At 43.3% G+C, this 18,189-nt stretch overlaps 1 protein-coding gene across 1 annotated transcript; it reads right to left on the reverse strand.

Moving 5' to 3' along the window:
• Positions 1-6,963: 6,963 nt before the first annotated feature.
• LOC148138406 (putative G protein-coupled receptor 139) lies at positions 6,964-17,619 on the reverse strand. The gene is made up of 2 exons (XM_087981540.1): positions 17,550-17,619; positions 6,964-7,868 (listed from the first exon to the last, which is right to left on the reverse strand). The coding sequence occupies exons 1-2, from the start codon at positions 17,617-17,619 to the stop codon at positions 6,964-6,966; spliced, it is 975 nt and encodes a 324-aa protein (XP_087837666.1).
• Between the last annotated feature and the right edge of the window lie 570 nt (positions 17,620-18,189).

Consider the following 18,189-nt stretch of genomic DNA (forward strand, 5'->3'; position numbering starts at 1 on the left):
TCTGTACCGGTCAGGTCACCTGTGAGAGGAGAGACAATGATTGTGTCTGCCGAAAAATAATAACAACGTCGACACAAACTCATTTTATTTAGGGGATAAATGCCCCGTGAGACGATAAATATGTTTGGATCTCCAATTAAACTGATTGCAGTAATTTGAACAGGCAGCAAAGTACCAACCTTCCTCTGATGACTACCTCAAAGTAATATATTCTTTGGAGAATGCAACGTCAATAATTTCCCGAGAGTTAGTACCTGATTGTATTGTCACGTGTCGGAGAAAGTGGGGACTGCAGATGCTGGAGAGCAGAGCTGAAAAATGCGTTGTTGGAAAAGCGCAGCAGGTCAGGCAGTGTACTCGAGTACAGAAGTACAGGAGGACAGCGAAAAGTGTACAATGTCTCCATTCCCGACGTCATCTTCCATACAAGGATGCCCACATACAAAGTAGAAAACTAAAGAAACCGAGTTAGAATTAAACAGCACAGACTTTCTTAGTAATATGTAAATGCCATACTGAGATAAAGCTTTTCCTTCCTCATTGCCTTTGAAATCAACATAACACTGGGACAGGTATCCCAGTTCGTGGGAATCTAACACAGATTGTCTCGGGCCCTTTTCTTTCTGATTGCCTTTCTGAGAGCACGTTCCATTTAAAGTGCCCTCAAGAATGAGGACTTGTTCTTCCACACTAAAATACCTTTCCTGGCTAGAACTGCCTTATAATTCAGACAGGAACTATGATTTGGCAGTGCTGCTGTCTCAGGTTCCAGATGTTTAATGATGTTGTGTAACAGGTGAATAGGATGTAAGGTTTTTTTTAATGGTGCCACTTACATAGGTTGCCAATTCGGGAGGGGGGTATAATGTAACTGGGACGTGGGTCGCGTAGTATTTTAAATGCAGCCGGTGAGATAGATATCATTATGAGTTCCCCAACTGGGGCTGTTAATCTGGTCCAATGAGGGAATGCTGCCTGACGTATCTAAACAGGATCACGGAATCCATATAATCCATAAGTGAGGGAACAGGCCACTCAGTCCAACAAGTCCACAACGACTCTCCAAAGAGGAACCTACACAGAACCATTGCCATACCCTATTATTCTGCATTTACTATTGAGTAAGGCACCTACTCTGCACATCCCAAGAACACTATGCAATTCAGCATTGCCAATCCACCCTAACCTGCATATATTTGTGGTGTGGGAGGAAGCCGGAGCACCCAGAGGAAACACAAGCAGAATGTACAAACTCCACACAGACAATCGCCCGAGGCTTGAACTGAACCCAGGTGCCTGGCACTGTGAAGCAACAGGCTAACCAATATGTCCCATGCCTCATCAGTGTCAGGGGTTCTGTTCACTCTGAGCGCTGGCTCTGAGTGCTCTGGATCAGTGTCAATTCACTGGTCATTTGTGATGGGATACTGGTCTCTGTGGAGTTATTTCAGGGGAGACGAGACTGGGATTACTGACTGAGCCATAAAAAGCGCCATTTTGCTGAATGCAAGTGGAGCATATGGTTTGCTGAAAAAGTGGGAACTCTCGCCTGGCCAGTTGAGCTTTGGGGACACCAGTTAAGTTAAGGCAATTGCATAGCTTCACTCAGGTCATATGCTGAACGATGGTAGTTCAGGTGGTCCTGCAGCAAAAACCCAAAACAAAGCCAGCATTAACCAAGCAGGGTACATTTTCTGCAGTACCCGGCCGGCAAGCAATAGTAACCACTTCCAGTTTGCATACTTGAGACAGCGAAAGAGTTCACTCGGCCTGAATTAAATGAGAGAACTCATAATTTGGTATCCAGGGGAGTGAGCACGCTGGAAAGCTCACCCGTGTCTGGCTTGGAACAGTCAAACAACTGGCGAAATAGTCACTTGGTTCTAATGCAGTTTTATATGGTGCAGCTTGTGTAAGTGACATAGAGCACTCTAGACTCCAAACCTTCAGTTTGCGTAAGCCCTTGGTTACACTGAGAGCCAAAACTAGGGATCTCTAACGGATTAAGGGTACAACATCGGCTTCAATCTTGCATGAGACACAGCTCGTCCAGTTACCACTGATTGTGGAAAAAAACTCAGGACCAAGTCGGATGGATTAAAACTCGCTGAGAAAGATTTATTTTTGATTAGCTCTGCATTTTTATTTACGTAAACGGCTGCCTGAGTGAAGTCCCAATTAAATACATGGAGGTTTTTCAGCAAGGTCGAAGGATTATCAAAGGAGCCAAGTTCATCTTGCAGGTTGACAAGGAAGCAATTCTGTAAAACCACGCCAAGTTCCATTTACGTTTTGGACAGCAGCAGAGACAGATATCAATGGTTGGGGGATGGGTGGGAGTGGGTGTGTATGTGATGCAGTGATTAGAATGAAGGTCAACGGATCTCATTGACTATGCGATCTTTGATTGGGATTGTCCACCTGGGCCAATCTGGGAGTTCTGGCTGACAGATATAAAGAGATCACCTTCTGTGTTGACTGCCTGCACCCTACTGCAGTTATGTTCGAGACCAGATGTCCTTGGAGAGGGGGAACACGTTGTCCACGATTGCCTTGAGGAAGAGGTGGACACCACGGAGAATGGATTGCTTTCTTTCCTCCTCCAAACCCATTTCTAGTTAAATCCCCCCGCCACTTCATTTTTTTTCTCACATAGATATTGACCTTATCGCACTTTGCTTGTTAATGGATCATTGCCCACATGAGTGTTTTTCATGTTGGTGAAAATGTGGAAGAAATATCGTGCACAATTGTGTCTTTTTTATAACGGAGTCACCAAACATGTGCATGTGCACGCATACACACACACAGACACACACAGAGCCAAGTGAGCATTTGTGTTATGAGTGTCTGCTGTGCAGTTTTAGTGCATGGCATACATAAAATTAAAATAAAATTTAATAAGTAAATAAACAAGAGAATCTCGGTCTGTGGACTGGTTTTGAGCTGGTTTGTCAGAGAACATGTTTGTGCACATGTTAAAAGTGTGTGTCTTGGTGCACGAATACTGGTCTCTGTGCAGTTATTTCAGTGTCAAATGAACACAAAGCATTGTTATGTTTCAGGACTGATTAGCAATCTGAACTGGAAGTAAAGAAAGTAGTCACAGGTTAGCCAGTAAAGACCGAAAGAGAGAGCTAAGAAGAGCCAGGAAGGGACAGGGGAAGACTTTGGTTCATAGGGTCAAGGAAATCCCGAAAGCTTTCTGCAAATATATCAGGAATAAAAGAATGTTGAGAGAAAGATTAGGGCTAATCAAGGATAGCAGTTGGAAGTTGTCCATGGAATCCGAGAAGATAGAGAAGCGATAAACGTATATTTTTCGTCAGTATTCACACTGAGGAGAATAGTGAGATATGGTCTACTAGACTCGACGGGATTGAGACGCTCAAGGAGGAGGCATTAGCAATCCCGGTAAGTGTGAAAATTGATAAATTCCCTGGGCTGGATGGTATTTATCCTAGGTTCCTTTGGGAAGCCAGGGAGGAGATTGAAGAGACTTTGGCATTAATCTTTATGTCGTCATTGTCTATAGGAATAGTGCCAGAAGATTGAAGGATAGCAAATGTTGTCCCCTTGTTCAAGAAGGGGAGTAGAGACAACCCTGGTAATTATAGACCAGTGAGCCTTACTTCAGTTGTGTGTAAACTATTGGAAAATGTTAAAAAAAATTAGGATTTCCAATAATCTCGAGAGGAATAAGTTGATTAGGGATAGTCAACAGATGTTTTTGAACAGTAGGTCGTGCCTCACAGGCCTTATTGAGTTCTTTGAGATCACGACCAAACAGGTGGATGAGGGTAAAGTGGCTGAAGTGGTGCAAATGGATTTCAGTAAGGCGTTTGATATGTTTCCCCACGGTAGGGTATTGCACAAAATACAGAAGCATGAGATTGAGGGTGATTTTGCGTTTTGGATCAGAAATTGAGTAGCTGAATGAAGACAGAGAGTGGCAGCCGATAGTAAATGCTCAACCTGGAGTTCAGTTACTAGTGGTGTACCACAAAGATCTGTTTTGGTTCCACTGCTGTTTGTTATTTTTATAAACGACCTGGATGAGAGCGAAGAAGGGTGGTTTAGCAATTTGAGGATGCCACAAATGTCGATGGAGTTGTGGATAGTTCTGAATGATGTTGCAGGTTACAGAGGGACATAGATAAGCTGAATAACTGGTGTTTAATGTGGAAACAGCAATAATGTGAAGCAACAGCAATAAAAAACATTGAATTAATGTTAAGATTCTTGGCAATGCAGATGAGCAGAGTGATCTTGGTGCCCATGTACATAGATCGCTGAAAGTTACCAACCCAGGTTAATAGGGTTGTTAAGAAAGCATACAATGTGTTAGCTTTTATTGGTAGAGGGATTATGTTTCGTAGCCACAAGGTCATGCTGCAGCTATACAAAATTCTTGGTGTGGGCTCAGTGGAATGCGTGCACAGTTCTGGTCACCACATCATAGGAATGATGTAGATGCTTTCAAAAGGTTTCAGAGGAGATTTACTAGGATGCTGCCTGGCATGAAGGGAAGGAGTTATGAGGAAAGCCTGAGGGACTTGAAGCTGTTTTCAGTGGAGGCAAGAAGGTTGAGAGGTGAATTAATTGAGACATATAAGATAATCAGAGGATTAGATCGTTTGGGCATTGAGAAACCTTTTCCTCAGATGGTGGTGGCCAGTACGAGGGGACATAGCTTTAAATTGAGATGTCAGAGGTAGTGTCTTTACTCAGAGAGTAGTCACGGCATGGTATACACTACCTGCAACAGTAACAAATCCATAAGGTTTAAGGGCATTTAACAGGTCATTGGATAAAATGATGGATGAAAATGATTTAGTTTAGCATCGATAGGATTCAGATTGTTTCCACAGGTCGGCGCAAGATCGAAGTCTGAAGGACCTGTACTGTGCTATAATGTTCACAGTTCAGTGTTCTGTGCCACTTGCATGTTGGCAAGCTGAGACTACTGGATGCCACAAGGCAAGTGTGTAAAATCATAACTGTTTTTAATCGACTTTTTGAGTACGAATTAAAAGGTCAGCTTATTTTCACTGTGCAATGATGGAGGCATTGCAGCTGGGCCAGCAGTGTTTGCCCTCATTCCTGGTTGCCCCTTGAAAAGGTGTTGGTAAGCTGCCTTCTTTTCCACGTACGTGTTGGCCGACCTATAATATCTTGATGGAGGGACTTCACGAATCCTGACCCAGCGGCATTGAAAGGACAGCAAATACATTTCCAAGTGAGGGTGATGAGTGTTTTGGAGGGGAACTTGCAGGGGTCAGTATTCTGATACACCAGCTGCCTTTGACCTTGCAGATGGAAGCTTTCATGAGTTTGGAAGGCGCTGTCTGAGGGTTTTAGTTGAGTTCTTGCAGTGTGTCTTGTAGATGGTACACACTACTACAACTAGGCATCAGTGTTGGACAGATATTTGTGGATCCGGTGTCGATAAATCGCACTGGCTTGCATTTGAACAGTCAAGCTTCATGACTGTTGTTAGAATTGTGCCCATACAGGCAAGATAGTGAAGGAAAATCAATGTCCGATTTGGAAGACGCGGGATTTCTACCTTTTGAGGATTGCCTTTAGAATTCCTTGTTGCAGAAAGCAATGGTGGTGGAGGCGAGGGGAAGTGGTGTTGAATTAATTTTGTATATTTAAGGCGGGGAGTTATGCACTCCTGTACATTTAGAGCATTAAGTGTTAAGGTGAAAGGGCAAGAAGGTGAGAGTGAGAACTGTCGTACCAGAAATGATCAAATTGATCATTGGAGCAGGATCAAGTCGACGGCCGACCTCGTCCTGTTTTCGTTTTTCTCGCCTTGTGGTCTTATAAAACAGCTACTCAATGTACCATTGAACCACCAAAGGTCACTCACCCCTTGTTCAAGTGGAGCGCCTTAAGTCAATCACTTGCCACTCAGTTCCATTCTAACCAGAAACGGTTTATTTCTTGGCCAGTGAGGAGTAAGTAACTGGATCTGCCATGCGCTTATCCATGGATCAAAGGAGATCATACATTTTGTGTTCATTTACATCAGCACATGCTGGCTGGTGCACAATTTTCTTCACCATGTGCCGAGAATTTTCATCATTATTAGTGCCAGTACTCAGTAGCTCTTTCACAGTGAATATTGGTGCTCAGTTTCGATGTTCAGGGAGCTGTTCTAATAGTAAGGGAACGGTCCATGTACAGTCTCTTGCCCTTAATGTGCCGGTAAATAAACAAGAGAATGCCTTAAATACCCGTGACAATTTAGAAAGTAATGGAAACCTCAACGGGCATTCTTAAACAGCTTTAAAAGTGCACAATACAAGGCATACCCAATGAAGAAGATTCAGAAATGTTTTCAATGGGGCAGATTCAAGGATGGATTGAGAGATGTGAGAAAATAATGTGCAAGAAAAGACTAGTTGTTCTTCTGATGAAATTCTAGAGGCGGAACGTGCATTGTGCAAAGCACTTCTGAATATTTGTGAGTTATTGTCACACTGCTAATAATACAGGTCAAATCAGATTCCAGAGAAACTGCAGTATGGAAGATTTGAAGTTTAATCTTTACATTTGGTCGCTGTGGTAGTTAATCGCTGAAGATATTCACATGAGGCTGCCACCGAACTTTTATCACAACGACATAAACTCATTAACCAAAGAATGCAAAGCCATAAATACATTAGAAATTGTGGAAGATGTGAACATGAACCTCAAAAGCAAAGTCTCAGCCTTTTGACCAGCTGCATCATTTACAGATCCGCAATCTACTTGAAATGTTATGTTAATTTCAATGTTTTTTTTTTGCAGAGCGGATTATTTCCAATTTGAATATATGGAAACTTCTTTCCATTTTGAGGACATGAATTAATTATGCTAGTGCAGTCAGGGAAATCGTACAACCTCTTTCAACATGGTGATCCACTTTCATGACAAGACTTGCATTTTCACATAGAGTTCAGACCTGCATGATTATTTCCACAGCTTAAGTATTCTAGAAAATGGATATTTTGCTCCATTGATTAACTCCTCTCTGAATTTTGTTTGTGTTAAAGCATAAATGCACGTGTTGGTGCAGGAACTCAGAAGGCGTAGCATGAATCCAATTTCTTGAAAGACAAATATTGGATCATCAAAAGTCATGTCTTCATAATTATAGTTTATTTCTTTCCAGTTTAAAGTGCGGACGACATATGCAACCCAAAATAGTGTAAAATTGGCAGACAACGCAAAGAGCAAAACGATGGATTTTCTCCGGTTTACCACCTCTGGGTCAGTATTATTCTGCCGACTTCTATGGATCTGAAGGCGGCAGCGGATGTGGTTGACTGTTATAATATGCCTGACAGTCAGAGCATTCAATATAAAAATCAATACGATTGGAAGTAACGGTGTAATTATCGTATCAATCCATACATAGACCTTCCAAAATAATGATGTGTAATAGTCTGGTATTGCGATACAAAACCATGGCACATTGTCAATAACAAATAATGGAATAAACACAAAATACCAAGTAATTGACCGCAAACAGCTAACCACAGTCACAGTTATTATGACCACAAATGCAGTTCTCTTATTACAATATCTCGCTCTCAGCTTCTGGCAACAAATTGCTACAAACCGATCAAATGTGAAACCGACTGTGAACCAAACTGAGCAGTCCAAGGCTGCAAGGTACAGAACAACTCTCGAGGCACAGACAGGAGTGATGAATAAGAAATTAACTGGGAAGAAAAGAATGTTAATTCGGTCGAATAAGACGTTAAGGATGACGAGAAGTAGATCTGCTGTCGACATTGCCAGCAAATAGCGAGTGATGCATGTGGAGAGCCCACAATGGCCTCGATTCAAAATCACAATTCCGACAGAGTTAACTGTAAGAAAATTAAAGAAAGATACACCTCTTCATGACTTGACTCACAACCAAGGTGTCATCTTAATATGTCTGCTAAATGACACTAACTACCTCAGATCAACATATGAACGAAATTACACTATATAGGGTGAAAGATTAGAATGATGTTATTGACTTAAGCAATCCAGAATAAAATAAAGGCATACTTTGAAAGAATAGATGAACAGAATAAATAAATAATCGAGAAATGAAAACTATAATGATTGAAATATGTTAATGGAAGCATATGGTGCTGACAGCTCCACAGAAGGGTTCAATAGATTTTTCATGATTATTGTACAGTTAATGAAGAAAAGAAATAAAGTTAAAGTTGCAATAGGGATAAGAGCAACATAGAGGTCGGACATGGGACGCATACGAGCACATGAGAACCGTTACGGGACTCGTAAATGTGGTAATTTGCCAGAAACGTGTTATGGCCCAGTCCAAACCATCGCCAAAATATATCCAGAAGATAGCCTTGACTCGAACGTTTTGTTCATTGTAAGGCAAATGCGAGGTCTTGTGTTCCAAATACAATTCAATTATTCATGAATCGTACTTAAAATCCAGCAGAAGGAACAATACATTAGAAAAAATTAACTCTATTGGAAATCTTAACAGAATAATAGATTATTGAATTACTAAGCGGCAACTGTTTCAATATAGTAACATGGGATAAACACATCCTTGGAAAGGGGAAAATTTAGTGAAACAGACTGCCTCAATGCAATTCTGGCAGCAGGCAGAGAACCCCCTGATTTTAGATGCAACCAAAAAAACAAGTAAAACAGTTTCCACATCTTCAAAAAAAACCTGATGCGACTGCAAAGCTAAAACTAGAATGCCTACTTGAGTAGGAGCTTACCCCACCCATTCAGGCTACTTTTATTGTTCAAGCATTTTAACAAAAAGTCCCGAAGACTTCAAAAGCGATTTACTTCATCGGCTTTCAATAGATATCTTGTTATCTTTGTCATCAAACTGCTCCAAAAAAGAGGAGGAATTTCTAATCTTGAATCCGTAGTATTGTCTCAACTCTCTCCATAAAGAAACACACCAATATAAATCGATTTTTAATAACCTTTAGTCTTACACTATTTGTACACAACAGTAAATATACATTACATTGACTGTGAGCATGCAAACATTCACTATCATCGATCCCAGTCCGTTTTCCTTGTCTGCCACCAAACACTGGTGCCTTCCTTCCCTTAAGTGACGAAAATACGTAGGCATTTATGTTCTGTCGTCCTGCCCTGTGCGTAATTCTCAAGTCGAATGACTGCAATAATGAGCGGCACTGAAATTTGGATACTTACAAATTTCCGAAAACTTTAAAGCGTCATGATCAGTATATACAACTATCTCAGTTAGATCACTGCTAATGTAAATGTTGAAATGTTGCAACACCAACAGCTAGCTGAATATCTCTTTATCAATCATGGAATATCTATGGAGGGGTTACTCCTGGGCAGGACCGGGACTGATGCCCTTGGGGAGCTGCTTTAGAGACTGGTTGGGGAAGATTCAAATGAGTGTGACGGTGGGTGGCAAGCAGTAGAGTAGAGCAGAAAATGTGTTGCTGGAACAGCGAAGCAGGTCAGGCAGCATCCAGGGAACAGGAGAATCGACGTTTCGGGCATAAGCCCTTCTTCAGGAATAGAGTAGAGCAGTAGATGCAGGAATTGAAGGATAGATAGAAACCAAGGCAACCACGAAAAAGAACAAGCGAAGGCAGGAAACGCTGTTGAAATGAACAGGGGAAGTGGTCTGAAATGCATGTGTTTCATGCAATAAATACAATTGGCAAGTTAGATGAACTCAGAGCTTTGGTTAGTGTTTCGAACTATGACATCATTGCAATTACAAAGACTTGATTGAAACCAGGACAGCATTGGCAGCTGAACGTCCCAGGACCTAGATGTTTCCCGTGAGATAAAAAGGGATGCAAAATGGGTGGTGGAGATCCATTACTGGTAAATGGGTAACTCACAGTTGTACTGAGGGAAGATCAGAGGGCTCGTGTAGCGAAGCAAATTGGTTAAAACTCAGGAAGCGAGAAGGTGAAATCTCAATGCGGGGGTATATTATAGACCTCCCAACAGCCAGCGGGAGATTGAAGAAAGAATATGCACACAGGTTTTGGAAAGATGTCAAAACGACATGACTGTTATGGTGCGTAATTTTAACTTCTGCTGCATTGACTGGGACTCATTTCGTGCTATATGCTTGGATGGGAAAAAGTTGTAAGGAACATTCAGGAGGGTTTCTTTTACACAATAAGCAAACAGTCCAACCAGGGAAGGTGTTATACTGGACCTACTTTTGTAAGTGAGCTCGGACACGTGAGTGAAGTTTCAGAGAGGGAACATTTCGGAGTAGGAACCATAATTTCTTGACTTTCGAGTTGCTCATGAAAAGGGATAACAGCAGTCCTCGAGTGAAAGTGTTAAATTGATGGAAGGAGAACTGGCCTCCTCTATATTGGGGAAACAGGCCGCCTACTTGCGGAGCGATTCAGAGAGCACCTCTGGGCCACCCGGACGAACCAACCCAACCAACCTGTAGCACAGCATTTCAACTCCCCCTCCCACTCCACCGAGGATATGCAGGTCATTGGACTCATCCACCGCCAAACCACAACAACGCGACGGTCGGAGGAGGAGCGTCTTATCTTCCGACTGGGAACCCTCCAACCGCAGGGGATGAACTTGGACTTCACCAGTTTCTTCATCCCCCCTCCCCCCACCTTGTCTCAGCCGGATCCCTCCAGCCGGGCACCGCCTTCCTGACCTGCAGTCTTCTTCTTGACCTCTCCGCCTCCATCCTACTCCGACCTATCACCCTCACCTTGACCTCTTTCCACCTATCACATTTCCAACGCCCCTCCTCCAAGTCCCTCCTCCCTACCTTTTACCTTCTCCTGCTGAACACTCTCCGCTCATTCCTGAAGAAGGGCCTGTGCCCGAAACGTCGAATCTCCTGTTCCCTGGATGCTGCCTGACCTGCTGTGCTGTTCCAGCAATAAAGTTTCAACTACAACACTCTTAGGCAGGAAGTGGAGAATTTTGATTGGAGATGGTTGTTTGAAGATGAATCCAGATCGGACATGTGGGAGCCTTTCAAATGGTAGATGATTAGCATGCAGCCATGCTTAATCTTTGGAGTGTAAAATGAACAGTATGTAGAACTCCAAGAAGAAGGTGTTCAGAACCACGTTTGAGAAACAGAAGCGTTGAAGTAGAGAGGACAAGTAGACAAAACTATGCAGAAATCAAAGAACTGTGTGGACGTGTCACAGTGGCTGATTGGTTAACACTGCTACCTCACAGGGACGCGATTTGCTTCAGTCATTACATGAAGACAACACGGTCGTGCTAACCTCATGGTTCAGAATTGAAGTTATTGTGCAATGTTGTGTTTGATAATGTAGAACAATTTTTTTTACATCTTTTGCTAATCACTGCTCTTGGAAACAGCATTTAGTCAAACAACAAACATTTGAACATGGGACCATTCAATCTTCAGCATTCAGAAAATGTGTCTTTCAATACTCGCAATGACTTGAAATTAATGCAATAATCTCAAAAGTATGAATTTGGAGTGAATTAAGTGGAAAATGAAATTGACGCACACGTGATGAAAGTGAAAGTTCCATGTACACGTTTGGAGATATTTAATGCTTTACGCAAGACATTGTGAGCATTTTTTTTAAAAGGAAAGGTGCCAATGGAAAGATGTGTTTGACTTGAAGAGAGTCCAGAAGAGGTTTACACGAATGATCCAGGGGATGATGGGTTTGTAACTTGGCGGGTGGTTGAGGCCTCTGTATCTATACTAGATGAAATTTGGAATGATGAGGGGGATCTGACTGAAACTTAAAGAGCACTGAGTGGACTGGATGGAATGGACATGGAGCAGAGGTTTCCACTGTAGGAGAGAATAGAACCCAAAGGCATATTTTCATATTGAAGGGACGTCCCTTCAGAACTGAGATGAGAAGGATTTTTTTCCAGACAGATGATGGTGTATCTGTAGACGTCATTGCCACAGAGGGCTGTGGAGGAAATGTCAGTGAACGTATTGACGACAGCAATGGATATATTGTTGATGAGTAAGGGAATAAATAATTACGGGGAGAAGGTGTGAGAATGTGGTTTGGAAACAGACCAGTCATAATTAAATGACATAGCAGAATCGATGGACAGAACAGCCTACTTCGATTCGCATTCCTGATTGCCAAACAAAGGGCAATTAAATACCATTTGATCTACAGTCAGACAACAACTCACCAGAACGAAGGACCCGATACCCAGCATGAGCAAAACCAATGTAGTGTACAAAATCCCATGCAAGGACTGCACAAAACACTACATAGGACAAACAGGAAGACAGCTAACGATCCGCATCCATGAACACCAACTAGCCACGAAACGACACGACCAGCTATCCTTAGTAGTCACACACGCAGAAATGACAAGCAACATGAATTCGACTGGGACAACACTACTATTATAGGACAAGCCAAACAGAGAACAGCCAGGGCATTCCTAGAGGCATGGCATTCATCCACAGATGGAACTGACAACCGGAAGCGGCAGATTCAAACCACTATAAATGCCGGAGGAAAGATCACAGAAGCGCTTCACAGGAGGCTCCCAAGCACTGAGGATGTCACCTAGACAGGGGACGAAATGTCTGCAACAGCTCGGCGAACAGACCCACTACAACGAGCACCCGAGCTACAAATCTTCTCACAAACTTTCTACACAAGTGTCACACAATCACCATCTCCAACAAAAGAACTTTGAACCACCATCCTTGATATTCAATCAGATTGCCACCATTATCAACATACCGAGGATTAACATTGAAACCAAAACAGCCCTGGATAAACCACGCAGGTATTGTTGCTTATACAATGTGACAGGGGCCAGGAATCCTGCTGTTAAAAAAACACACCATTCCAACGAATTTCCAACATCGCCACGCACAAGTCAAGAGTGTTGTAGAAGATTTCCAACTTGCCTGAAAGCATGCAGCTCCAATGAAACTCACGAAGCTCGACTCCATTCAGAACCAAAGAAAATTCTGAAGAAGTGTCATTCCAGACCCGAAACCTTAACTTTTCTCTCTCTCGCCACATAAACTGCCAGGCATGTGGAGTTTATCCTACATTTCCTTTCTTTGTTGCAGATATCCAGCATTTGCAATACTTTGCCTTTATTTCAGGCTACATCAGCGAACATGATGGCCACCACATTTGCAAACCCTCATTTCCCCCAGTCTTACTCAGTAACGGGCAGTGCGTGCTAGTTACAAGACACAGTGCAGCAGCTCACCAAGTTTCTTCGGACAGTTCCCTGTCACCCTCACAGCTACTACTGTCTAGAAGCAGCAGATGTAAGGGAATGACAGCACTTGCCTTCCCTTCTGGCTTGGGCACACGTCACCTTCTGGCTTGGGCACACGTCACCTTCTGGCTTGGGCACACGTCACCTTCTGGCTTGGGCACACGTCACCGTTTCTTCATTTTTGCTGGATCACTTCAAACAAAGTTGGACGTCTACACGTTTAGGAAAGGTTTAGCGGGATATGAGTCTAGTGCAGGCAAATGTGAATAGTTACGTTTAGGAAAGGCAGAAAAAGAGCAGGAAGGCACTGCAGGTGTCCCCTGCGGTCATCTCCCTCCAAAACAGGTGCACCGTTTTGGATACTGTTGGGGAAGATGGCTCACCAGGGGAGGGCAGCAGTTGCCACGATCATGGCACCGTGGCGGGCACTGCTGTCTAGAAGGCCCATAGTCATAGGGGATTTTATTGTGAGAGGAGTAGATAGGCAGTTCTGTGGGCGAAAACGGCACTCCTGGATGGTATGTTGCCTCCCAGGTGCTCGGGTCAGGGATGTCACTGATCGGCTGCAGAGCATTCTGAAAGGGAACGGTGAACAGCCAGTTGTATTGGTGCATATAGGAGAAAGCGAGATGAGGTCCGGAAAGAAGAATTCAGGGAGCTCGGAGAGAAGTTAAAGGGGAGGACGTCAAAGGTAGTGATCTCAGGATTACTACCAGTGCCACGTGCTAGCCAGTGTAGAAACAAAACAATAGGCAGGATGACCACGTGACTTGAGAGATGGCGTAGGAGGGAGGGGTTCAGATTTGTTGGACATTGGGACCGGTTCTGGGGAAGGGGGGACTATTACAAAATGGATGGTCTACATCTGAACCAGACTGGAACCAATGTCCTTGGGGGAGTTTTTGCTACTGCTGTTGGGGAGGTTTTAAACTAATGTGGTAGGGGAGCTGGGAACCAGAAGAGAAAACAAATAGGCAGCGAGGTGGAGACTGGAGACTGTAAGAATTATGAGGATAACATTAATAAAGGGAAGACCAGACAGAGAGCAGATGAGCGTAAAAGAACTGGTGGTCTGAAATGCAACTACTTTAATTCAAGGAGTATAGTGTGTAAGGCAGATGAACTTCGGACTTGGATTGGTGCCTTGGAGTATGACATTATTGCCATCACAGAGACTTGGTTGAAGGAAGGGCATGATGATTGGAAACTAAATGTCCCAGGATATAGACGCTTCAGACAGGACAGGGAGGGAAGTAAAAGATGGGGTGGAGTTGCATTGCTGGTCAAGGGATGATATCACGGCTGTGCTAAAGGGGGACACTATGGCGGTCTTGGATAGTGAGGCATTATGGGTGGAGTGAGAAATAAAAAGGGTACAGTTACACTGTTGGGGCTGTATTACAGACCTCCCAATGGTCAGCGTGAGGTAGAAGAACAAATAGGTAAACAGATTGTGAACAGATGTAGAGGCAATAGAGTGATGGGAGATTTTAATTTTCCCAGCATTGACTGGGATACACTCAGCGTCAGAGGTCTGGATAGAGTAGAACTTGTAAGAAACGTCCAGGAGAGTTTTCTAGAGCAGTATGTCAATAGTCCGACGAGGCAAGGGGCCATATTGGACCTGGTACTGGGGAACGAGCCAGACCAAGTGTTAGAGGTTGCGGTGGGGGATTTCTTTGGGAACAGTGACCACAAATCAGTACGTTTTAGAATACTCATAGATAAAAAAGAGAGTGGTCCTAAGAGAAGAGTACTGAACTGGGCCAAGGCCAATTATATCAAAATTAGGCAGGAGCTGGGAAATGTGGATTGTTCACAGCTATTTGAAGGGAAGTCCACGTTTGAGATGTGGGAGGCTTTCAAAGATAGGTTCAAGGTAGTGCAGGACAGGGATGTCCCGTTGAAGGCAAAGGATAGGAAGGACAAGATTGGTAAACCGTGAATGACAGGAGAAATTGTATGACGAGCCAAGAGGAAAAGGGAAGCGTACATAAGGTCTAGGCAGCTAAGAACAGAAAGGGCTCTGGAGGAATATCGGAAGAGTAGGACAGGTCTTAAACAAGGAATCAAGTGGGCTAAAAGGGATCATGAAACAGCTTTAGCGAGCAAAATTAAGGAAAATCCCAAAAGATTTCATTCTTATATAAGAAGCATGCGGATAACTAGAGAAAGGATTTGTCCTCTAAAAGATAATGAATGAAGGCTGTGTGCTGAACCTGGGAGAATGGGTGGGATGTTCCGGGTAACTACAGACCAGTGAGCCTGACGTTGGTGGTGGGGAAGTTGCTGGAGAGGGTACTGAGAGATAGGATCTATTTATATTTTAAAAAGAATAAGCTTATCTGTGATAGGCAATATGGTTTTTTTGCGGGGGAGATCGTGCCTTACTAACTTAATCGAGTTCTTTGAGGAAGTGACCAAGTTGTTAGATGAAATAAGGCCTGTTGATGTCATATGCATGGACTTTAGTAAGGCGTTTGATAAGGTTCCCCGTGGTAGACTAATGAAGAAAGTGAAGTCACATGCTGTGCAGGGTGTTGTAGCTAGGTCGATAAAGAACTGGTTGATCAACAGGAGACAGAGAGTAGTGGTTGAAGGGAGCTTCTCGAAATGGAGAAAGATGACCCGTGGTGTTCCACAGGGGTCAATATTGGGTCCACTGTTGTTTGTAATATATATACATGATCTAGAAGAGGGCATTGTTGATATAATCAGAAAGTTTGCAGATGACACAAAGATTGGTGGAGTAGCAGAAAGTGTAAGAGACTGTCAGAGAATACAGGAGGATATAGATAGACTGGAGAGTTGGGCGGAAAAGTGGCAAGACTAATTCTAGAGAGAATTATACAATGAACGGAAGAGCCTTGGCAAAAGTTGACGGGCAGAGAGATCTGGGAATGCAGGTCAATTGTACCCTGAAGGTTGCTGCACAGGTGGGCGGCATGGTGGCACAGTGGTTAGCACTGCTGCCTCACAGCGCCAAAGACCCGGGTTCAATTCCCGCCTCAGGCGACTGACTGTGTGGAGTTTGCATGTTCTCCCTGTGTCTGCGTGGGTTTCCTCCGGGTGCTCCGGTTTCCTCCCACAGTCCAAAGATGTGCAGGTCAGGTGAATTGGCCATGCTAAATTGTCTGTAGTGTTAGGTAAGGGATAAATGTAGGGGTATGGGTGGGTTGCGCTTCGGCGGGGCGGTGTGGAATTGTTGGGCCGAAGGGCCTGTTTCCACACTGTAAGTAATCTAATCTAATCTAAAAAGTCGTCAAGAAGGCATATAGTATGCTTGCCTTCATTGGACAGAGTATTGAGTATAAGAGCTGGCAGGTCATGTTAAAATTGTACAGGGCATTAGTTCGGCAACATTTAGAATACTCTGTACAGTTCTGTAATTACCAAAAGGATGTGGACGCTTTGGAGAGGGTGCAGAGAAGGTTTACGAGGATGTTGCCTGGTATGGAAGGCACTAGCTATGAAGAGAGGTTGAGTAGGTTAGGTTTATTTTCACTAGAAAAAAGGAGATTGAGGGGGGACCTGATTAAGGTTTACAAAATCATGAAGGGTATAGACAGGGTGGATAGAGACCAGCTTTTTCCCAGGGTGAGGGATTCAATAACGAGAGGTCACACTTTCAAGGAGGGATGTGGAAAGTTTAAGGGCGATACACACGACACGTACTTCACACACAGAGGGTGGTGGGCGTTTGGAACGTGTTGCCAGCGGAAGTGGTCGTGGCAGGCACGGTAGATTCATTTAAGATGCGTCTGGACAGATGCATGAGTAGGTGGGGAGCAGAGGGATACAGATGCTTAGGAATTGACCAACAGGTTTAGACAGTGCATTCGGATTGGCTCGGGCTTGGAGGGCCGAAGGGCCTGTTCCTGGGCTGTAAATTTTCTTGGTCCTTTGTTCTTTGAAATCTGGTCAGTGGGGACGTGTTAAACGGAAGAATCTGTTTCCATGCTGGATGAATCTACAACTCAATACAGGTGGTCTTACACCAGTTGGTCTGCAGTGGTTTGACAACGCCGCGATCCACTACATTCTCAAGTGTAACTCAGGATGGGAAACTAGTGCTGTCTCAGCCTGCTCTGTAATGCAATTTAACAGTCTGTAAAATATTTATTGCTAAACCTGATTGCACAGATGGAAGCAAACAAGAGTGAAAATCAACGTCGGATGAAACCACTAGAAATGCAAAAGGTTAGAATGAACCAAAGCCGAGCAACCTCCATCAAATTTCAATGAAGAATGGGGGAGTGGAGTTAAATAGGTTTACACAAACATAGCTGCATTTATATACTTACCAACAATACCAACAGCTGCAAGTATCGGGTAGTAAATTCGTGCGGCCTGTAAGATTACTGAGTATTTCATTCTGTCCCAGTCAGATCGCCTGTGAGAGGAGAGACAACGATTCTGTCTGCCGAAAAATAATGATAACGTCAACACAACCTCATTTTATTGAGAAGCTAAATGCCCTGTGAGAGAATAAATATGTTTGGATCACTAACTGCACCAATTGCTGCAATCTGAGAAGCAGCAAAGTAACAATATTCCTCTGAGGGTTATTTCACAGTTATACATTTTGAAGAATAAAATGCCGCTATTTTCCTGAGAATTACAATTCAAGTACAGAAATACAGAAGTACAGCGAAAAGTGGACAACATCTCCATTCCCGGCGCCATCCTACATACAAGGATGCCTAGATACAAAGTAGAAAAGTAAATAATCCTGGTTAAAATTAAACATTATAGATTTTCTTAGTATTTAGTAGATTAAAGAGATAAAGCTTTTCCTTCCTTATTGCCTTTGAAATCAGCAGAAGACCAGCACAGATTTCCCAGGAGGTGGGAATCACAGATTGAAACACAAATTGTTTCTAGCTATTTTCTTTCTGATGAAAGGATAGAGCATTGCCTTTCTGAGAGCAGCTTCCATTTAAG

The sequence above is a fragment of the Chiloscyllium plagiosum genome, unplaced genomic scaffold, assembly GCF_037043375.1.
Source record: "Chiloscyllium plagiosum isolate Xiang-an unplaced genomic scaffold, Cpla_swu_hap1 HiC_scaffold_40, whole genome shotgun sequence".
NCBI lineage: Eukaryota > Metazoa > Chordata > Chondrichthyes > Orectolobiformes > Hemiscylliidae > Chiloscyllium > Chiloscyllium plagiosum.

Coding starts and splice junctions, on each gene's coding strand:
- LOC148138406 (XM_087981540.1), bottom strand. CDS start 17,619: ATGAAATACTCAGTAATCTTACAGGCCGCACGAATTTACTACCCGATA. Junction 7,869..17,549: donor TGCAGCTGTTGGTATTGTTG/GTAAGTATATAA, acceptor ATTTTCTTACAG/TTAACTCTGTCGGAATTGTG.